The sequence below is a fragment of the Micropterus salmoides genome, unplaced genomic scaffold (genome assembly GCF_014851395.1).
Source record: "Micropterus salmoides isolate LMB-PRFRI ecotype aquatic unplaced genomic scaffold, ASM1485139v1 Ms_hic_scaffold_5, whole genome shotgun sequence".
In the NCBI taxonomy this organism is placed as follows: domain Eukaryota; kingdom Metazoa; phylum Chordata; class Actinopteri; order Centrarchiformes; family Centrarchidae; genus Micropterus; species Micropterus salmoides.
This window is the reverse complement of record NW_024044237.1, coordinates 20,277,756-20,302,003: the sequence shown is the minus strand read 5'-3', so window position 1 is coordinate 20,302,003 and position 24,248 is coordinate 20,277,756. Positions and strand designations below refer to the sequence as shown.

Here is a 24,248-nt window from a genome sequence, read left to right as displayed (position 1 = left end):
TTTTTAAATGTTGACCACTTGTCTTTAACCCTGGTGCATATCCAGTGTGTAGTTGAAGATATTACTAGGATTTTACAATAGAAACAAATCTTACTTTTCTTTTTTTGTGAGTGTGTCATCTAATTTTCATACCTGTTATTGATTATGGTGATGTGTTGTACACAAATGCCTCCGCTCATTGTCTTCACATGCTGGATAGCGTGCATCATGGGGCACTGAGATTTATTACAAACTGCGGTTTTCTTACTCAAAATTGTGTATTATATTCAAAAGTGAATTGGTGTGCTTTATGTGCATGAAGCCTCTGTCATTGGTATGTTTTCATTTACAAAGCCATTCTTTTAAAAAATCCTACTTGTCTTTTCTTTTAAACTTGAAATATGGCAATCTTTGTTCTCTGGACATTTTGTGATTCGTTGTTCCCAAAGTCAGAACTGAATTGGGAAAGAAGGCATTAGGTTTTCAGGGGAGGATCAGTGAATGGAAGTGAAACAATATTACATTACTTATTGCATTAGTTATCAAAAGGAGATCACATAGAATAGCCTACGTGTGAGAGTTCAGAGATACAGTAGTTTTGGGGTATTATTAATTAACTAATAAATGCCTTAGGACCGACCTTTTTTAAAACTATTTGGTGAAGTCAGAAGTTATGTCAAACAGCAATATTAGGCAAATGGCCCAAATGTTGAGTGTCTATGGGATCAGATAATATAATCATTTTCCCAGAGGCATCCAGGAATTGAGTGGGTGTTGGTGGGGGGTTCCCAAGCTAAGTCTGTAGTCTCCGACTTTGAAAAGCCCTGGTCTACAGAATGATCACACACTTTAAAAGATAGTAAGCCTGATGAGTAACTGATGATTTTTAATGTTAATCAGACATATGTCTTTGCCTGGTAATGTATTGTTGATACTCTTGTTTGCTGCAGCCAGGTCTCCCTTGTAAAAGAGATCATTGATCTCAATGGGAGAAACCTGGTTAATTAAAGAACAAACAATATTTAAATAAGTATGCTGCTGTTTGCTCAGACTTTTATGCTGAGAGGTATGTACCTTAATGTCATAAGTTGGAACTGGAATAAATCTCGATTAATTTTGATTTCTTTTTATACTCTAAATGTAAATAGTATATGTACTGAGGGGGATTGAGTTACTATGTACAAAAGCTGATGGAAAATTGTCTTTTTAATATCCCTGATATGTACAGTGGGCTCATTGTTTTTCTCTCTGCAGGATTATTTTCCACCTTAGATGTAATATTTGCTCCAGTCACCTACACACAGCTGGAATGCACTCTTACCTACCTTCTTCCTATGCCTTTTTTATTATTACTTAGTCTTTCTACCTGTGTGCCAGCCTGCCAGGCCATCGCCCAGGCCATCGCTCAGACACTCACTGTAGAAAATGGCTTGTTGCAGCAACTTCAACCTGTATCCACTGGAACTCAGTGCTAGGGAGCTCAAAGACTGCACTGCACAGAATGAGCTTTGCACGTTGCAACAATATAACATACAATTTTTTTTGAATACATTGTGTCAAAGCAAGCCATGCAGTCCTACAACAAGGACTATATGTTCCTTTCACTCTTCCCAACATTCACTATTGATTGTGCAGCTAATTGGGATACGTTTGGATACAGAAAAAGAGCACAATAAGGCCTGGTGTTTTTAATCAATTATTTATCCAATATTTTAATGATCAGAGTGCCTGGGGTGATCAAAGGCTTGGTTCGAGCTCCACTGCCTTTGCTCGCTAAGACATCCCTCTGTACTTTGATGTGGTTCACCAACAAATGCACTTATCTTAAGCATAACTCTCTCCCAGGCTTGCATGTGGGTGCTTTGAAACTGCTAGTTTGAGAGGCGTACATAAAGAGAGAAGGTCACTGACCAATCCATACTGAGAAAGGGGAAAAAAGAGAAAACTCACACGTTTATGGTCTTCAGCAATCAGATGTACACCTACTATTTTCAATGTCATCTAAATATGAGACAACCACAGGTCACCTTCTCAGATCCCTCATGTACATTATCATATATTTAATTGGTTGGTAAGGTCTCTAACTTGAAGTATGTGTCACGAGATGTTGAATTAAACATTACTTGGAGAAGAAACAACTGCCTGATGGTAGCCTCAAGTCAAATCACGCTTCAAATGACCAGCCAGTGGATGCAAATGAGAAACTCCTCAAACAGACCTGACAAATATGCAAATTTTTATTATTTAAAAAAATAAAGGTGCATTTACAGAAATATTTTACATTCCTTACATTATCTTATCTGTATCATTATTATTTATTTAATTTAATTTAATTTTTATCTAAAATAAGAAATGAAAAAAATAGCTACTTGCTGCAACAGAATCAAACATCACCAATCAACAATATAAACTCACAGTTTATATGCAGACACACACACATAACGCTATGTTGCTAGGCTACACAGCGGTCTGAACGTCACTGTGTGAGTTTCATGCACCGCAACAATCTGCTCTTGGTTCAACTTTTTTGCTAGACCGCCCTCAGTTCATATTATAAACAGTCCTCTCAGCTGGCTGTCCCATTAAAACCAGCTCCACTTAGCGTATGTGTCTCGATATAACCGTCACAGTCACAGACAGAAATGCTCAGAAACAGCAGAAAGGCCTCACATGCCTCACTGAAGGTAAAACTTCCTCAGCAATGTAGCAAAGAAATAACTGCTGGAGGATCTTTTAGCACTTAGCCAAATCCAGCATGCAACTGTTTGTCACGCAACAACTTTGGTGCGTTTCATCTGGGTCACTTAGCGTTCTATGCAGATGGTGAATTAAATCAATGATAAATTAACGTAGATGCAAACTTTTAAAAAACTAACTATGCCAAGGTATAATAATGCTAAAAATACCTATAACGATTTCATCCTTAAGCGTAGTGCATTATTGTGCATTGTAGCTAGCAGCTACTGTTCACAAAATGCCATGTCTGGCCCGGGTGAAGATGCATGCATCCCCCTGACACTTGGCCAGTGAAGCTCTCTGGAGCTCAGGCCTCCTGCAGCCACACCAGCAGCTTCTTCTTTGCTGCAGCTCCTGATTTAACACCTGTCTTTATTGCCATACTCACAGTTTTTACACTCCCTTTTCTCTCCCAATAATAACAACAAGTAACTTCAGGTAGGTTTCCATCATTTTGTATTTGTGCCAACAGTTTCTGGTATATTCTCGGTTTTTCTGAGCTTTTTTTGCTGAAAACAACTGACCACTGCTGTTGTGGAAATGATGATGAGGTGCAAAAAATTATCCACCGTCTTACAAAATATGCAATCTTGACACGGTTGAAGAAGAGACAAACTGTTGGAGACATATTGTTGATATTACTCACAGAAAACATTGCTGGTGTAGACAACAATATACATTATGCATGACTTTAATTCGAGCAACTAGGCGTACTTTATGGCAATGAGATGATTTAATAGTTACCCGCTTAAATGTCTTTACACAAACTTCACTTATTTTAAATACTATACAATAGAATTGTTTTACTCGCGTCAGGCAGTTATTTGTTCGAAGTTTAGTTGTCCACCATGAAGCTCCATTTTGTTTTTGATGAGCTTTGGGTGTACTGCTTTATCGCTCAGTCAGTATCCCTTGGTGAACAATTATGGCAGGATAATCTGTTGACATGAACTTGTTTCCTGTTCATTGTTTTACCGTTCCACCCCAGCGGTCCTCTCTGTTTCTCCCCTGTCAAAGTGGCTCCTCACTGCCAGATTTCTTCTATTTTCTTTGCAAATCAAGTCATGTACTCAGATTATTATACACAGTACAAAGAAAACAAAATTGGTGATTAAAAATTAAATACTCTTATCTCTCTGTGAGTTATCTCAGTCCCCAGAGAGGATGCTATTTTGCAGGCTTGCGGGTGTCTTTTGTTCCCAATTTAGAAGCTTGTCACTGTTTATTGTTAATTTTTGATGCTTCATTTGATATTCTGTTCACTTTCCTCCCTGGCATGCAGAGAAAACATCTTTATCAAAGTGTCAGTTGTATGGCTTGTGTTGTCAGGGTGTCAGGTTTGCACTATTCTTTACATTTCTGGCAAGAAGGTGTGTACTCTGCAGCCTGCTGTACAAACTCTGCGTCAGAGGAAGAAATCAATATGTATCCAAAATCTCAATTCCAACCTAAAAAAAGACTTTAAAATCTATGAGGTTGTCAATTGTGAACTCTGACTGACTTTAGGAAGACCGGAAAGTTCCCAGTGCAGTTTCTTTTGCTGGCTGCAAATATCCGTTCCTTATTAAATCCTCTGTCGGGTTACAGTCCGACAGTGATGTGAAATGACTGCTCTTCTGTCTTTGCAGGAGGCCTGTCAACTTGGCAAGATAACCTCTGTGAATGTAAGTCATACACATTCTGTTCTCTGCTTGTTCTTGCATGGGCATCAATGGAGCATGCTGTGTGTTTTTTTTTTCGATGGGTCTATTAATATATTTTCTATACTTTGCGCAATATATCTGCATTTCACCACTATAACCTTGCATGCTAGAAATAAACATACAGGTATTGTTATTACCAAAGCCTCAAAGCCAGCTTGATTTTACCTTCATTTGAAAGGTTCTGTGGGTTAAATACAATTCTGCAACCATTTGGGTTATAAAACCCAGAAAAAATGTTTTGAATAATTTGGATCCAATAGCATTGAACCATTCTTCTTGTTCATGACTTGACTGTTATTTTTAATAACTTTCTGTAAAATTACTTTGTTACTGTCGTGGCCTCATTCTTCAGTACCATGAACATGGCAGAGTTTTAGAAATGTCACAGATTATTTTATTTCCGTTGTGTTTTATTGGAATACCACAAATGTGTTCTCATATTTTTCCATTAAGATAAACAGTTATCAACAGTGAAGGCTAATTTAATTTACTTTAGCCTGATCTGGACATTTAATACAGTGAAAGTCCCACAAGATACCAATGTGCAGAGAGACTGGCTTATCTATCTCTGGCAGCAGGTCTTACACACTAACCAAAGTTTGATGGAAATTTTGAAAAACTGACTGAAGTAACTAATGTACTTCTACACACCAGGAAAGACTGACTTTCACAACAAACCTACTGTACTCTGTTTCACGCACAGGGCCTACAAGGCCACCTTTCTTAAAGGGGAAGGCTTGACTGGTGACACACAGGTTCTCAGCTGTGGGTGTGCTGACCAGAGGTGGAAGGAGAAATCAGCTCCATTACTTAAGCAAAATACCTAATAACAACCCCACTCCACAACACGTAAAGTTTTGCATCATAAACCTTACTAAGGTAAAAGTATTAGCAAAATCTACTACTCAAGTGTGCAATAAAATAATCATATCACCGAATCCTAACTGTATGTGGGTTGATCATGTTGTGAGTAGTCATCCCCGAAAGGTCCATTCTGAACCACTATAACATTTGACTATTTTATTATTAAAGTTTTTCAGTGTTCTTTGAAAAACTGTGTTTAATCACAGTTCAGTGTAAGACCCTGCTTTGCTAGGACTGGGGCAATAATACTGTCAATAACACTGTCATAGCTCATGTCGCACACAGCAGATCATCGTAGCAGATGACTCAAGTACAGATTGATAAAAATTCATTGGATTTGTCAAAAATCACCCTATAATCTCTCAACTCACTTGCTAGAATCACCTCCTCCATGCATGTTCCCGCTAACTCACCATTTCACACACACATCACCTGACACATAATAGGCTGCACTAGAACAGCATTTGCAAAATAAATAAATAAAGGACACACCCACAAAGTAAAATCGCTAGCAGATTTTTGTGGATTATGCCAGATCTTGACATCAAGTAGGATAGGGTCGTGTGGGACAGCTTTTTTTGAATAAATATCTTGGCATTGCTGTTGTTGTTGTTTTTTTTTCTTGTTTCTTTACCTCTCTACATAAGACATGTGCTACATGACAAATCACCATCTCCAGACAGATTTATGCAGGTCTAGGTGTGCCCGCGAGCTGATCCTTATCTGAAATGGCAGAGCCAATCTCCCCTGATTCACTCCTAAGTGGTCCCTGTTTATCACTCAAAGTGAGGCGGTTGTCAGCCAAGTCCTTCTCTGTGCAGCACTGACTTCTTTGCTGTTTATAGAGAATGGTGGTGTGGGGAAAAATATATGTAATAATAAAACTCAAAGAGCTGTGGCCTACCAAAGGACACGGTGGCAGCCACTTGGCCTCTCCTCTTCTATATCTAAATATAACGCACTTCTAATCCGGTAACCCGTGAATCCAGCCCCATCTGCCTATTGTCTGGGTGGTTACCAGGGGGAGGGTTTTGGATTGGCTGGCTTGTTATATGGCAGAGCTTGGCATGCATCTCTCCTGTTCATTTTATCTCTGTGTACATACTTCTCAAGGCAGTGTTTTATCTGGCTGAACGGGCTTTGTTTGGTCTTGATATCTTTTACTGCAGCTTGTCTTTGCTTTATGGATTTCTGGCAGCTTCTTTAAATAAGAGATAATGCTTAGCAAAACACTCACCTTGACTCCTCTGTGAATGTGTGTTTTTGTTTATTGTGTTTGTCTTGCACCGTTAATGTTTTATTCGCATTAGTCATTTCCCCTTAGAGCAAAACTTTTATTTATTTAAGACCAATTAATAGTATTTAATTGTAATTAATATTGTAGCCCTAAAAAACTTAGTATTGAGTGCATCATGAAATCAAATTAGGGTTTTTCTCAACATCTGGCACCAACCTGAATGGACTTGAATACACAGCAGTCTAAAAATGAAGACACTCCCTTATGCAAAATGATTATGTCCTAATTGTCACGGACAGCTGTTTGTTCTAATAGATTCTGGATGCCATTGTTGGAGCAAGTTTCCAATAATTAGAGTCATGTGGAGAGGAAGCATGCTTTTTGTAGAGCTGCCAACCTTCCATAAGTGTGCTCTTTCTTTTGCTGGAACCTGGACTTCTCTGTTGCGTGCGTCCTCCAGTAATTTGAGAAACAGCTGCCAAAGCTGTTTGAGAACAAGTAGATATTTAGACTACTTGAAAGCGTGGGCGAACGTGGCACACAGAACGATATGATTTTGCCAACAAGGTATTCATCGTCTCTCTGTCTTAGTAAATTAATAAAGCCACACGAGGACAGGGAAAACATTCCTTTCTATACAGAACTTTAGAAATATACCTCATCATTTGGTAGCAGAAGATGTCATAGCGCATGCAGTAAAAATATACTACTACTACTATAATATACTTTTTATATGGTGCAGAAATTAGTGCAGCAAATGTGAACATATAACTCTTTTCTTTCTTATGTTATTAATAGAACAGCCACAAAAAGCAAGAGTAGGAGTTAAGGTTGTGTGCTTCTTTGACTGCATGCCCTTTTCCCTGCTCTTTTTATCCTTATATCTTATTGTTGTTGTCTTACTAGCTTACATTCACACAAACACACCAGTGGCGCCCCCAGAATTCTTTCATAGGGGTGACCAGATGGGGCCACTGAAAATCTTGGGGTGGCACACCAAAACCAAAAGTGGGGGTTTCCTTTCACGTTATGAAAAAGTTACATTATTGATTTAAATGAATATTACCTAATAAAATATCAGCGGTAGGGCCAACAAATGTATCAGGAGCCCCCCCGCCTTGGCAGTGCCCCGGACTCACAAACAGTGAATTATGGCCTCTGAATCTAGATACATCAAGTAAATAGAATATTTTGCTAGCTGTTTCAACATCACAGCATTGAAAACCACTCACTTGTGCTTTCAGGGTGCTAATTGTGTGGATTTAGGTTAGTCAACCCTCTCTGATAGTTTTTAAATGAAGCTTTTTGTGCACTTGGTTTTTGGCAGTTTGTCCTTCGTTAGTGCCAGACTTTATTTCTCTCTCCCTCTCTCCTATTTTCCAAGCCTTATTTTGTCTTATCAAAGAACAATAAGTGCTTTATCTATGCACTATAGTGGCTAAGGAAAAAATATGTTCGCACAGAGACATCTCCTCCTGAGCTAAAGGGAGCATGTGTTAATGATGTTTTTAATTCAGGACTTACATATTGCCTTTATTGCTATAGAAAGAAGAAAATCAAGATAGTCATTTGCGCTCCAGTTGTATTTGGTCTCAAAAAAAAAAGTCTGTTATCAGTTTGAATAATGGGACGAATAAAATTCACCGCAATAACCGAAGCTGAGGGTGTAATTACATTTTATGTGTTTTATGCCCCTATACAGTGTGATGCAGTATGATGTTACTCAGAGAATCATGTGAATTCAAGCTACACTATATATCACTGCAACAATGCTCAGTCTTACCCGAATTACCTCAAAGCCAAGTAAGATCTCATTTTTCTCTTTGTCAAACTCCAAGCAAAAGATAAAAAAACGAAAGTACAAAATAAAATAAGCAGTGTCTACAGATTACCCTGTGTGCCTCACAATATGAGCAATTGTAACTGTGTGGTTTGTTTTCTGGAGGAATTGCTAATATGTTAGCAGACACGACTACATGCAGGATGTGTTTTCTTTTTTGACTCCAAAGAAAGGTCGCAGCATGAACTTCTGTAAACCTCCAGAGAAATCAAAGAGCCGTGCACCTTTCAGAAGAAAATGCCCACACTCCTGTGATCCCCAAGACTTTACAAATCAAAGTCTCAGCCTCCACACACATTTCCACTTCTTTTGTGTCTAAACTGGGTGAGAGGGAAAACTAGGACATAGTTCAACCTGTTAATACACATCCCATCCATTATGAGGCTGGGAAGTCTCAATTATAAATCTTATAGTCAGTTTATTATCTGAAAAGTAATTCACCAGACTCAACAGACCAGAAATCATTTTTTGGGTTATGAGGTCACTGTTTCAATTAGTCCCCCCAGTGACAGGATGCGATTTTGGCAGATTTTCCTACTAAAAGCAGGTAAAGATGATGGATGCAGTGCTGGGCGTGTAACAACAACACTTACTGTACAATTAGAAAAAGATTTCCCTTGTAAATGCTGTCTCACAGTACTCATTCACCCATAAACGAGCATTGTTGTCACCACTCGTGATGATATTAATAATCTTTGTTTGACGCTGGTGGTGTGCCAAGACTCTCTTTAGGAGCAGAAAGAATACCTATAAAGGATACTTTCATTGATACCAAGGTGAATGCATCCCTGGAATGTTTCTTTCTCAATAAATGAGTCTGAGTTTGAAAAGAAAACATAAAAAAGAGAGTAACTGACATCAAGGGTTAAACCTTGTATTGATAATTACATCGGTTTAATAACTCACTAAGGCTTTTTACAAGGTAGGTCAGTTCATCCAAAAAAGACAACAAACAAACAAACTGTCTTAGCTGTTGTGATATGATACACCAATAGTTATGGTTTTATGTGCCCATGTTTTGAGATATTCATCTCTGAGATTTCTGTCCTCACCTCAGTACAATGGGGGTGAAAGGGTTTTCCATTGTGGCATCCAAAGCACTGAAATATTACATTTTTAAAAATTCAACAAAAGCGGGCTTCTCTGGAAGGAATGTCCTTGTTTGTCTGGACATACCTCACTGTGAACAGATTTCATTGGAACTACTTTCTACTGCAAAAAGAGTCCCTATAAAAACAGTTCTTATAGTGTTTTTTTAATTATGCAGAGTAACTTTACACTTAAATGTAATTTTTGAATGCTGTGAGCACAACAACATTTCATTCTTCTCCATTGTATTTGAGATGGAAGCAGAAATCTCAGATGTGGATATCTCAAAACTTTCTTTTCCAACCGTTTATATAAATTAAAACTTTAGTATCAAAGTAGCAAACAATCTTAGGGCCTCTGCAGACATGTTGGTTAATGATTAAGTTATGTTCCTACTTATATTTGGGCATTCTCTGTTGTGCTCACTTATCTTTTCCTCGTTTGTAGGTTGTTGGATTTTTTTGCACTTTTTCAGGCATTTTAAACAGGACAGAAGAGTTTCTAGCAGAACATTTCTTGTTTGTTTGTGTGCTCCAGACCCAGCGCCGTGTGACATTCCATCTTCCAGACGGTTCCCAGGAGAGCTGCAGTGACAGCGGGCTGGGAGACCCGGAGCCTAGCAGCACGGCCAGCACCACCCAGCCTCTTCCTCTCAGCTTCCCCCAGGAGGAGTACTATGAGCAAACATCACCTAACAGCCGCACTGAGGGAGATGGAAACTCAGATCCTGAATCTTGTGAGTACTGAATTTTGTTATTTTCAGACAATGTTGCAAATATGTTATTTTATTTTTTATTATTTTTTGTGATTTTTGAGGCTGACTTTTCCCCATTTTCTGAAATTACAGCTGTGACTGTCGTAGTAAAAGCCCTGCAAACACTTAACAAGAGACCATTTTCAAATTACTAGCAACACCCCAGATACACATAAAATTAAGTTTGCTATACATGCTGTTTTTGTGAGGTCATTCTTTATACATACAGGACAACAGTTGGATTGCACTGCTGAGAGGGAAATAAACTCCTATTCCATGTACAGTATTTATCGGTGTCTTTGTGTTGAAATTTAAAACCAAAAACCATCTGAGTGCTATTAGATTTGCAAATAAATTGAATTTGATCAAAACAGGCAGTGTTGTCACGGGAGTACAGAATAATATTAAGTATGTAACTTGCACAATGGTGCATTTATTATTGACAACTGAATTTGTAAGGCTGAATTTAGTAAATTTTGTCCACTGTTAAGCTGTACACTGAGGGGGAAATTATACCTCTGAAGTTGCTCTGTTGCTGAATTTATACAAATGATTCACAAGACAGCTGTCACTGCATGGCTTACTGCCCAATGATGTTCTCCATAAAAAGCTTCATTGAAAGCAGGGATGCACAACTCCGTCCTCATACATATACAACAGATTTTTTTAAATCATTGCACAAATAACTGGCTGAGGGGGGAAGAAGACTGCTTAAGACTCACCACAGAGGAACCCTGGGTTTTTCCACCAGTGGTAGTGTATATTCAAAGCCTGTGCAACAGCAGCATGCCAATGATGCTGCTGAAATGATTTTGCTCCACCTTAACATGAACAAGGCTACTCTGAGACTCTTGTTTCAACCCACCCCCCACCCCTTTCCACACTCCATGCTGGATATTGTAGTCCTTGTGAATCTGATTTTATTTTGTGGAGGTAACTCTGCATATATATATATGCATATATTGCGAACTGGATCGAGGCTCAGATTAGTGCAGACCTTTACTCCTCCTGTGGCCTGTGTGTATCATAGGCAGAAATGCTTTAGCACATAGTTACATGTCAACAAAAGCAAGTCTGGGGGGGGGCTTGTATCCAGCAGAGAAAATCAACAGGACAGGTAGAAATAGATTGCTTTGCATACACCTACACGGAAGTATAGCCATTGTGTCATAGCTGTAAGTGAGACAACAGTCCTTGGTGCATCTGCCTCCCCAGCAGCTGCGTTGACAGGTCCGGGGCTGGGGTGTCAGTGTGAGTGTGATTGTGAATGCATTTGTTAGACATTAGACAAGATGGGTGACATCCTGCTGGTGGCTTCCTGTTTATTTGCATGCAAGGTTCCATGCCATTTGTGATTTTTCTGTTTGTGACAAGAGAGTTTTGCGAGTTACAGCCAGAACTCTTGCTTTTTTTTTTACACGAGCAACTGACCTCCATATCCCCTCTCACGCGCACACACACACACAAACACACACACACACACACTCAAACACACATCTGTACACCAGGCACGTGTATAAATGCACATACAAACACATACATGTAATGATCCAACAGCTCTTTCCTCAGCTGTTCTCCTTCATTCACCATGGTGACAGCAGTGATTCATATATGTGATTCATTTATATACAGAGGCAATTGCTCATCATCTCATTAATATTCAGTGACATAAACATATCATACTTCATAAACTTTCTCAAATACCGCACTTATTACCCGCTTTCCCTCTGGGGTAATATTTGTTGAAGTGCATTAGTTTTAGATAGAAGACCATGCTAATATAGTAAATGCATGTGTACTTTTACAAATTGCTGCATTAAAAATCGCAGCACAGTGAGAGTGTTAACAGAATAACTGGGAGTGTAATAATGGAGTCTAATATTAGTAGCTGGATATTAGAAAAGTTATTTGACCACAAAGCTCTTTGTAGTTCTCTGTTGTAACCTTATCACACCAAATTATAAAAAGGTTAGTAATTCTTACTGATGTTACTGTAAAAAACAAAAAGAAAAACTAAAAGGAGAAAGGACCCACCATATCTGAAATTATTGATTCATTTCTTGAACATATATGCATATATATATATATATATATATATATATATATATATATATATAGATAGAGAGAGAGAGAGAGAGAGAGAGAGAGAGAGAGAGAGAAAGAGAGAGAGAGAGAGAGAGAGAGAGAAAACCATGCTGCTTTCAGATATTTTTTGCTTGCCTTGTGTCTAGGAAGTCCATATTTAATATTTGAATAATTTAATTATGAATACACTTTAAACCACATATATTCTCACCTCAAATCATGAAAGTTCTTTTATTTGCTTTTAGATGCTTTAGAACACACACTTGCACACACACACCCTCACATCATTTGAAGGCAGGGTGAAAGTCATCTGACTCATCTGCCTCTATTTTCTCCTTCCAGAACTTTAAAGATAAACTCAGACTCTTTGTTACTAGTTCAAAAAGAGAGATGACTCCTGTGCATGTTGACCATCGCAGAGATGAGTGCAGTGGTGACAGAGGGGGCTAAGATGGATTAGATATGGTTTTATCAATGAGCACCAGGTTGGCATGGCGGTGACAATCTCTTATCATGTCGTCTCAATTTGTAAAGCAAAAAGAACAAGGAAAAGGGGAAAGAGGGGACAGGAGATGGAATGACTCTAAGTGAAGAGGAAGAAATAAAGCCGAGAGATTGAAAGACTCAAGCGACAGTAGAAAAAGAATTTCAGGAGTCAAACACGGTATTGTTTCATAAAGGTGCCTCAGCTTGGACCTGAATGTCAGCTTCCACTGAATAATTGTCTGTGCCAAAGGCAAGCCATGTGGCCTTCTTATGACAATGAATTTCTCAACTCCTCTTTAAACCTGCATCTTTATTAGACCACCCACTCTTGAAATAAAGTTCATTTGACATTTTATGTTTCTATTATTTATGAGTTAGGCGGCTGTTCATTTTATGGGCTCTTGCTTCCCCCTCCAGGCTTACTTCACCACCCCGCCATCAGTCTTATGCTGTCACCTCTTTTGTCACACATTGTTCCAAAGGTTTTGATATTTCCTCCTCTGTCTGTACAAATAGATAAAAGCTGCAAATTAATATCATTAGCATGTGTGTTTTTAGGTCCAACCCCCATACATCTGACAGCTGGCTTTTACAGAACTGCACATCCAGAACAATTAGGCATGATGAATCGTACCTGTCCCCTTTGGCCAAATTGCAACACTTCATCAAAACATCAAAAACAGGAATGCATAATGATATGCGATGCATCTCTTCCCTCGAATAAGAAGGATGTACATTCCTGTTTCAGTTGACATTCTTCAGTGACTCAGTGGAGTGGCATCCTTGGTTTTCAACACAGTTTTTTTTTCTTTTTACAGTTCGCCTTCTAGACATCAAAAGTGACTGACTTTTCCTGGAATCACTAAGAGCACTGTTTTATATGGAACACTAAAAGCATCCGGTTGATTGAAATGCCATTCTTGACCTATATTGGCTCAGACATTGTGTCCTGCTGATTTTGTTGTTGTTGTTTTTTAATAGTAATGACTATTGGCCTTGTTCTGAGTGATGTGACTGCACTTGTGATCAGTTAAGTTGTTGACATTGAGTAATTAAATGTCCTGTGTTTTTTTTATTTGTATATATTTATTCATTTTGGACAGCCTGTGCTGTTAAGTTGATGTTGTCTTGAAAGGCTTTTGCGGAATGATGGAAATCATCATGTCACAAACAGTGAACAGTGCTAAGCCCTCAGACTAAGTGCAGCAAAGTGGGAGCAAATCCCTAAGTCTAAATCCTTCAAATTTTTCAAACAATACACAATTTTGTTCTCTGGATGATTTGTAATATACTTATTTCTTTCTCCTGTTTTTGGAGTTGAGGGATTTAAGAGCTTGTTTGCCCACTTACAAGCAGCTCACTAAAGGCAGTTTTGAGGTAGTGCATTAGTCTCTGGAAGAAACATGAAAAAGCTGTATAGTATAGTGCCGTATCTTAATCTGTGGCATATGGCTTTCAAATGACCAGCTTACACCTTGTCTGTCTAAGTCTAAATCTGCTATTACGATAAGCCAATCCTTTTTAAACACCGCAAGAATAATAAGATTATAGTTTTAAATGTGCTGCACAGTATATTATAAAACTACAGTCCTTTTACAAAATTGCTTCATCAAATAGAAGGTTTCAATCGATCGATTTTGTTTGATAATTTTTTCACTTTGTGCAATTTTGTTGAAGGCTTTTATAGCGCATTATATAATTCCTGTTGTCAGTAGACAAATAATCTGATTAAAGGCTTGCTGAGTTCATACTTTGAGGGGGTTACGTTCTCAACTCTTTGATTTCTGTAGGTGCAGAATTTTCATAATAGCTCTCAGACTGAGTTTCCAGTTGACTGATTTACAACTGCCCCCTTTCTTGTCTTTGGAAAAGGCCACTGAACTTGATCTAGTGTGCCAAACACATTGGGACCACTTGAATTTTTAATACCTCTCAAACCTCTGAGTCTAACCAGTATGTCTGGCCGCCAATGCCTCGCTTGCAATAAGATTGGAATTCTACTGTCTAGACACAATCTGCCCATGAATAAAGGGATTTCATGAGGAGGCATGAAAAAAAGTTAGTTGGTTGTGATTGGAACTCTACAACTAAGCGGGATCAGCCTGGGCACAGAACTTTAACGGTGCGTTTTGTCATTCACACCAATACTTTAGAACATCATAATGTGACCGCAACAACACCATAGTGTTCAGAACAGTTAGCTGTATTAATTATTCATATGAGTCCAATCTCAGTTTCACTTTGAGGGTTTTCATATGCAATTAGAAGTAATGAATGTGCTTCTTAATTACATTCATTTGTGCAAATTTCCATTCCCCATTGAATTTTTCTGTGGAAACATTGTGACACTGACCAATGGCATATCATTTGCAATGTGACTAAATCCGTTCAGCATAGAACAATTAGCTGTAATTAGTGTTACAATGTCATCAGCAACCAGGGGGAAAGACTAAGCTGACATGCAAGGGAGAAGAGGACTCTTGTTCAGAGAGTTAAAAATCCAACGCTGATAATTGGCTGACCACAGGTTAGAAAGATGATGAATTGTTGTAAGACTGTTAGGCTTGATTGTTTCTTTTTTTCAACTTTTATTAGTGTAAAGTTGGATGAGTAGGCATTATCTTTGATAGAACTGCCCTTCTTCGCATTTACACACTTGGGGCTGCCAGAGCAACCTTTTACTTCTGCGAGCCCATCTCATCATCAGCTGCTGACAAATGAGTAGCTTCACAGAAGCAATTAAGAATGAAGTGCCTTGCTTAAGGGTACTTTGCTGGTGGATGCTGAAAGATGGGAGGAAGCGCTTCTCATTCATTCCACATCATGACCTTACATATTGTCATGTTATCAGAGATATTCTCGCTGCTGTGTGTATATTTAATTCATGCACATAAAATGGTAATGCAGCATATTCCTTTTCTTGCAGTTATCCCACAATCTACAAGATAACTTCTTCAAACTGCTTTTTTTCACATCATTTGCACCAGTTTGCTTCCCGCTATATATTCTCCCTCATATAAATAAATAAAAGCCTTTGTGCCTTCTGGCTCCCAGAACTTTTTACAGCTGCCCCAGTGGGCCCGCAACAGAGCTAAATGAAGCAACAGTGAGTATTAACCTACATAGATTGGACCTTTCCTTTTAAGATGATTTTAGATTTTTTTTTCCCCCTTTCTCCTTTTTTTTGACTGCCTGGAGACTCGAGCTGAGTCAGAAGGGGATTTAGATGGACTCATCTGTATCCTTCTTTACCGATTGGGATTTGGTGGAAGTGCTCAGTCCTCAGAGGTGAGGTGGAGGGGAACCTTTGTTTTATCTGGTTCAAATGCCACACCAGTTGTCTCGGAGAAAGAGACGAGCTATTGATCTGGAGGAGTCAACTCAGCTCGCCGAAATCTCTCTCCACCCTCCTTCAAACGACTGAAAAGTGTCATATTAGAAACCTCCTTTTCCAGTGTATTAGGTCCCTTCTTTGTTGCCCTGCCAAAGTCTTTTGTGTAGTTGAGACGGGAGCTTTCTGGTACAATCATCCAGATCTCAACAGGACAAGAAGGAAAAGATATTAAAAGATTTCGGGTCAATCAGTGCATGGCTTGCACCATGACCAGAAGAAAATAACACATTTAATGGAATTGAACACATTATCATGGTGTGGAGAGGTGACTCATTGAAGCGGACAAGCAGTGTTAAAACACCCCTTTAAGTCTACTGCTCATTATGAGTGACACGTACTTAGTATTTATTTTTCAACTTAGTTTTGCAGCGAATAATGATTGCTGTAAGATGTTTGTTTTTGACCAGAAATCTACAAATTAACCTCTTTTTTAATGAACTTGTACTTATTTAGTAATTTTATTAAACTATTTTAGGGGATTAAGTAATTTTAAATGAGCGATGTCTCCTGAGAGATGTAATTTGAATACTCAAAGAGTTCAGTTGGATTTTTAGGAGGAAAACAGGAAAGTTGGCTGGATACACCATGTTTGACTGTCCAAAAGTTACTGCTTCAAATTCTCTCAGCAGCACTGTGACATGAGTGGGCTTTTTCAAAGACATGTACAATTAAAATACTCATTTCGAAGTTGTTAACATGTTCAGTAAGTCTCGTGTCTGGTTTGGGAAGGGATCAATAGCTGCCAAGTTTGATCGTGTCTCTGGACAATGTATTCTGAACTCGACAGGGATAGAGAGAGAGACTTCAAACAAGGATAGGGGCTCAAAGGCCCCAGCCAGCGATTCACTTTGTTCCATTTCACTGACTCTCTGATTCCTTAACTGGAATATGGCTCGGACTGCATATTAAACCTGTGAAATGCTGGGTTCGAGAGAGGTGAACTGCTTTGGGCATTGAGCCCATCTAGCTGATACGATCTCAGTAACATCAAACATAAATGATTAAAAACAACAACACACCTGAAATCAAACACAGGCAAGCTATTTATTGGATGTAAATGGTGTCTTTGGCACACGGTGCAAAAGGCTATGTTGCAACTATTTCTATCCTCATTTAATTTAACCTGGTTCAAATCAAGCAGCCAGTAAACAGCGTTAAACCTCTAACTCTGAGCTCCACAGATAATAACTTACTTGAACTTTTAAACTCACCACAGATCTGGATACCACAAACCTCCCATCTTTTCTCAAGAATCACTTTGTCCTTTCAGTGTGATGAGCTGAGGTTATACCTGCCTGAAACAGTAGAAACTTTCACTCCCTTCAGAAACTGGAGAAAAACATGGGAAGCTATAAAATATAGATGTGCTAATGTTTTATTCAAAGCCATTTGTTATAGATAGCTTTTTACAAAAATCCCACTCCTTTTCATTTTTAGTTTGAGAGCCGGTGTTTGCATTAACATTTTTCCCTGCAATTTAACTGCCGCTCACCCCGACCCCACCCAGCTCACACATGTAACACACATACACATACCAGATAAACAATGTATCCCTTCACAGCTCGAACTAGAACCCAAAGCCTTACATTATGGATATGTCCCTTTTAATTTCCAGACATTCCACACATAAATCTTTGAAATTTGGGCTTGGCTTTCAAATAGGGAAAAGTGTATGTATCTCTGTATATGAAAATGTCTGAATACAAAATCTTGACATTTTGACATATTATGTTTGTCTATCGTTTCTGTCATGAGGTCAGAGGTCAGCCTGCTTCGTATTTCAGAAAGGACATTATTCTCTGGCTTGGAGGTGTTGTATTTCAATATAAGCAATAGCAATATGGTTTATTGTTAACAACAGCATTATTGAGGCTGAGATGGGGTTAGAGGAAGTGCATTTCTCTCTCTCTAATTTTTTTCTTTCTCCCTTCACCCTCCTTCTTTTCTCCCATCCCTTCTACCCCCCTTTAAGATAGCACCATAGACCTATTAAAATGCATCGTCTCATCCCTTTCTCATTTTTCACATGCAGTCAGTCTCAAGGATAAGGATGGCCTCTGCTCAGAAGGACTTATTGACCAAAATAACTGTGCATCAATATGTCTCCTGAAGGCTGAGCAGACCACAGCATCACAGGGGTTATATTTTCACCAACTCTCTCAGCCTTTAATGTTATTGACCTAGGTTGTCCTGATATGCTGCAGAGCAGCATGGCAGATTAGACGCATATGGCCAAAGCCATGTTAAAGCTTCATTGTTCTGAAAACAGCACATTTATTGTTGTATCAGAGCAAAATGAATGTGACAAATATGCTGACGGATGAGAAAGAGAATGAAACAAGAGAAATTTGCTGTTTGAGAACAGCATGCTGTGACCAATGTAAAATTAGATTGCTGCTTTTCTGTGGCTTATTTTTCAATAAGAAATCACTATGAGATAAACTGCAGTTTTGATGAGATTAAATTTACAGTGATGCTGGATTGCTGCAATGACATCAATGATATGATGACAGACGGCTACAACTATGATGCCATCTGTCTATATTTCACGTATTAGCATATTTCAACTAAAATGTGTCATTCACGAGAAATGCAATATTTTCCTGTGAAATCATTAATTTCACAAGCACAGGCATAAAATTGCAATAAATCCCATGTTTAACAGTTCAGTTCACATACACACAACCATGCACACACAAACTCTCGAATTCTGATGAAGTTACAAGCTGTTAATTCAATTGTTTGAAATATAGTAAAGCATGCAGGTTACAGTATGTTTTTAATCTGCATCCTGACTTACCACTGTGATTTAATCTAGATGTTGAATGTGCACGGATGAGCGGGATTACCACTCAATGTACTGTATAGGACCCTATCCTCACCCGATCAATGTATGCACTGACTGGTTGATAAATTGGTATTCACAGACAAATGGATCACTTCAGAAACCACTCACAGGCTGGTAACTCTGACAAATGGAGTACAGTGTGGCAAGGAAAGGAAGAAGGAGTTGTGCTGAATGAGCGCAGGAAGAGAGAGAGAGAAGGAAGGGGATGGGGTTTTCAGATGGGACATGCTGTGGGAGGATATTTTCAGGTATGCCATGCAGGAAATGTTTGGCCTAATACAAAATGACAGGGGGCTTTTGAGGGGCTTGACACTAAACACAAACCTGGTTGTTGTGAATCCTCCTCAGCAAGTGAGCCGAGGCATTCATCACATTCACCGTGGTCAAGTTTGCGAGGCTCTTCTGTGCCCGGGCTCTTTGTGAGGCATCTGTGGAAACCTCAATATAATGTAGCACCCGTGAGGTCAATCAGCTGTCTGCCATTCCATGTAGAAGCAGAAGCACACTTGGTGCTCAAGCCTTGCCAGAAGCTCCAGAGAGCCTGCTGACAGCCTGTGTCCCTTTGTCCTCATTTCCCCCAGACACCTGCGTGATTGCATTGATTTGTCCTGATTTCATTTAGCCAGGGGTCCCACTGGATTTCAAGTGTCAAACATCTGTCCTATGGAGGCTCCCCCATGGTGACTAATTCAGCTCACAAGAGCTAAATCTTCACAAAACTGATTGTGAATATGCAACACAATTTGTATGAACAAAAGGAAATTGAATGTTTCCAATAGTTTGTATGGGGTGATGTGTCTTTAATGTTATTGGATTTATAATATATACATGCTAACATAACATAAAATAACGTAATACTGTGTAGTGATAACATAACATAAAACCTTTTTTTTTTAAAACATTTGCCTTCTTTTTTTGACTAAGAAACCTAAGAATATCTACTCTACGCTCTTCTAAGTGTCAAAAATATATTGGTTACAGTAGCGGTTGATGAGTTCACAGACATAAATCTGGAGTCTTTGGATGTATCCCTTGGTGTTCATTTTAGATAGAATGACAAGAGAGGGAAAGAAATACAGAGTGAAAGAACGACAGAGTGAGTTCACAGTTTTAGCAGAAAATAGACTGGAACATCTCCTGAAGCCAGTTACAGGCAGCAGCGGCAGCAAAGTCTTTGTTATGATAAAATCAGGGACCTCTGCGAGCATGCCCTTGATTCTGCAGTTGGCTTAACTCGGCAGGTCACCAAGGGGAGGCAGATGTTGTCTTGAGGCATGTCCCACTGCCTCTGCGAGGGCTCCGGCTGGTGTCGCTGAGCTTACAGGTGCAGAGGGGATGGTGGACGTGGGGAGGGGTGGGAGTTGGAGGTGCGCTAAGCCGTCGCTCAGCCGCCACAGGCCAGGGTATGGTGGAATGAGCAGATATGCTCATTTTGATCCACTGAGGTATAATAATTGATGATCAGCCCTGCTGTCGCATCTGGGAGTCACTGTTCCATGCCATAATACACCCTTAATGCAACACATGGTGGTGTGGACAGATGTGCCATGGGGTCTCCTGCTGGCTTCTATTTCATGTGGCATAGAGGAGAATTGGGGGAATACAGGTCCATATAAGACACCGTAGAAAACCTTCTCTTGCACCTTAACTTCTTATACTGTGTTCAACATATGACTTAAGGAACTGAATACATTTGATTACTAAAAGCTCTCTTTGAAAGTATTTTTTCCTTGAAGCTTTGTAAGACCTTTTATTTTTATTATGCCTGTTTAAAACGTGCAGTGGGGAGGAAAAGCATAGACAATAAATGTTCAAGATGAAGGAAATTATAGAGATGAAGAGTAAAAGGAAGAGGCAGCTGCTAAAAACGCAGTTCATTGTACAAGGTATAGTATAAAACAGAACTTAAGTACCACACATGTACAGCATTTGTGTTCCATAAAAAGAAACACTAATTGTTTCTCAATTGTTCACTTTAATGAATCTGTAGAGAATAAAGAGAACGGGTTGCAAATAATGTTCTTTTTTAAATTCCAACTTCATCATACTTAAATCTTTAAACCTGACCTACTTTTTCTCACCTCTCCCGTATATCTGCTCTTGTTCTATAAGAAAATGTATGTACTGATCCTATTTGGTATTTGGTTACTTGATTAATCACCATTATTTTCATGCAGAAACTTCACACACCAGGCATACAAAGAAAACACGCATAAACAAGTGCATGCATACACATACACCTTGATCTGCTGAACAAACCTCCCACGTTGTACAGCTACACTTTAGAACTGAAATCTCGAGCATAAAACACTAACACTGACAACCTAAGGGGTCTTTGAAAGCCTCCACTCGCTGATCCCTCTTCAGTGTGGTTCTCCTGCTACAAGAGATCAAACATAAACACAGCAGCCCAGCGCAAGAACATTCCAAAACTCAACTTGCATTGTGTCAATACCTCTTTTCAAAATTAATGTCGAGCACTGAAAAAAGTTGAGGTTTCAGAAAAAAATCCAAAAGGATCAATAGGCTGCCATTATCCTGGCCACACTGAACAATATTTAAACCACTGCACGGCTTTGTCTGTTCAGAAAAGGAGCTCTGTTCCATGTTTGTTGTCATTGTTGGTCGTCAGTGATCCGATCAAATTTTAATCACACTATCCAGCCTCATTGATTTCAGTTTACTACAAATTGTGTTGACTGAAATGTTCTTTTTTTCTCCATCAGTGGCAATTACCCAACAATGAGCGCTAGATATCACAGTGTATTAGAAGGCATGGTGTTTGTGAAATACTGGGTTTTAGGCTATTTGTCAGCAGCTGCCAGGATTTGAATACAACAGGCACACAAGCATACATATTCACATGTGGAGCAGACACATGCCTGCATGCTCTCAAGTGGGCCCTCATTTTCTTTAATATACTTAAACACCCACGCGTCCACCGCTCACGCTGCAGACAAATGCAGGCAGAAAGACAGTCACACACATCATAAGCAGTCTTTTCTTATGTTATATTGTTTTGTTGATTGCTCAGCGCAGCAAACTTGTTTCAACCATGCTTTGTCTTCATGATTCAAGACAAAAGAAATCATACATTCGGTAGAAACTCTCTCTCTACTGCAGTTTTCTGGTTGTTTGTGTTAACTTACTTGTTTTGCCTTCAAGGTCAAGAAGTCTAAGTCCTAGCCTCTGGTTATTCTAAAGATATGTGCTCTCATAAAATATACTGAAAATATACTGTATATCAAGGATCTGTAAATGTTCCATTCTTTCTCCATCTCACATGGAGGATCTTAAGTTTTTGTTCATCTTTTATTGTTTCCAGCCAGGCATGGCAATTATTATTGTTGTGTTGTAAATGATTAATATTAATTTTTTCCGAAATGAAAAATGTGCATACTTTCACAGAACCCCGGCAAAATCCATCTGTCTTACCTTTGGAGCATCTGCCATCGCTTACAGGGCCGTCCACCTCACGAGTCACAGGGACTTAGGGACATCTGTCCCAACAGATAGAAAATCAGGATAGGCCCATCCATTCTGTTAACGCTCCACTGAACTCTGTGTTATGTTCACCATAATTTGCTTTTGGTTGCTGCAGCATCCCGGAATATTGCTTTGCAGCAGCTCAGACAAAGTCGGCTGGTTGTAATGTGTCCCTTTTCGGCCATTCTGCAAGCAGATAATTTGATAAACCCCCAGACGTAATGGCTATGCTGCATCCTGATAAATATGGGTAATATGACAGGGGACAGAGGATTTCCCTAACAATTTCTGAAGAGAAGTTTGGCTATTAGGATGATTTGATATTTTCCGGACAGAGTACATTTGATCTGAGGGGAATGTATTTTGTTGGCATTTAGTGTAACACTGTATGACTTTTTTGGTTACGGGAATTGATGCATATATTGTCTGTTTCATTTCTAAGCTTGTTTGTGAATGTCAATGTGGTTGTTGTATTTGGATTTGTTCAGGCAGTATTTCCTTTCCAATTGTTTTTTTTTTGCTGTTTCAGATACAAAGCCCATATTCCACGGGGAAAAACATGAAGTAGGGTTACAAATACAAAGTGTTACACCATTTCCTATCTTCTGTTATAGCACCATGTGCTCTTTTATGTCTCCCAAGTAAGAACACTCTCCACTGCACACATTTTATTCATAATACCCTCTTATATATTCTTGAAAACACAAATCAGAATAAAGTTAGTGAAACTGACCGTGCAGTGACCCAAAAGCTCGCTCAGCCATTCCTCCTTCTCTCATCTTGCTTTCTCTCAATCTTCTGAGGGTAAACACGGCAGCTATTCCTCATATGGTAAAATATGCAATCTGTGCATGCCAGTCTATGAGCGAGTTTTGGGTTAATCCTCATGAATACGTGACTTTGTCTGCATGAATAAATAAAAACCTGCTCACTGGGTAATTGAGGTGCTGTGCCTCTAACAAATGAGGACACAATTTGTAAATGGTTTAGACCCATGGTGTTTTATATCACATTAAAGCGCTTACCAAAATCATATTGATACATTAAATAAAGTAAATATGAACTTGAAATGATGGATTCTCCCCAGAGGACTCTGGAAAAGTTCTATTATGTTTTTGTTATTTTTTCATTTGCTTCAGTTTTATGGAAGCTCCAGAGGGAAAACGCCACAGTGTGTTGATGGGTAAATGTTGTACCTGGTGGCAGAAAATATTGAATAAGTCATGATTTCAAATTGTTATTATACAAGTCAATTTTAATGGTTAACTGACTCTAACTCTAATTATTGTCTGATTCCACATAAACTTACTGCACATATATTTTTTTATTAAAATGAATATTTAACAGATAATAAAATCTACAATAATGTATTCAGTATAATACATTAGATTTGTAAATTCAGTGGTTGCAATGTTGATTTGCTTTTAAAAAAACATAGATAAATGTACAGAGTGCAGTGGAGTGGGAGAAAGAGAGAAACTCATAGAGAAAGAAAGAGAGATGCAGCAGTGAATGACAGAGTTGAGGTCACCCATGATTCCCTCATGGCTGGTTGCTCTTCAGAAAGTGTTCCATTTTGTATTTAAAGTGGTGCCAATTATGGTCAATTTTATGTTGTGTGCATAAGGGATTCCATATGTTGATCCCCTTTATAGAAAAAAAAGCTGTCTGTCTAAAGGAGGTTTTGTGACAGAGCACTTTGCAATTTCCCACAGCAGCGCCCCTGGTAATTGAGCCAAATGTCCAA

At 38.9% G+C, this 24,248-nt stretch overlaps 1 protein-coding gene across 2 annotated transcripts in view; it reads left to right on the top strand.

The window, feature by feature from the left end:
• Positions 1–24,248, top strand: part of pcdh11 (protocadherin 11) — a 135,941-nt gene that overhangs the window by 80,382 nt on the left and 31,311 nt on the right. The window contains exons 5-6 of one of the 2 annotated variants that reach the window (XM_038699987.1): positions 4,344–4,379; positions 9,986–10,184. In XM_038699987.1, coding sequence (XP_038555915.1) covers positions 4,344–4,379; positions 9,986–10,184 — 235 coding nt within the window. The remainder of the gene's footprint in view (positions 1–4,343; positions 4,380–9,985; positions 10,185–24,248) is intronic. The other variant, XM_038699988.1, reaches the window with a different exon arrangement.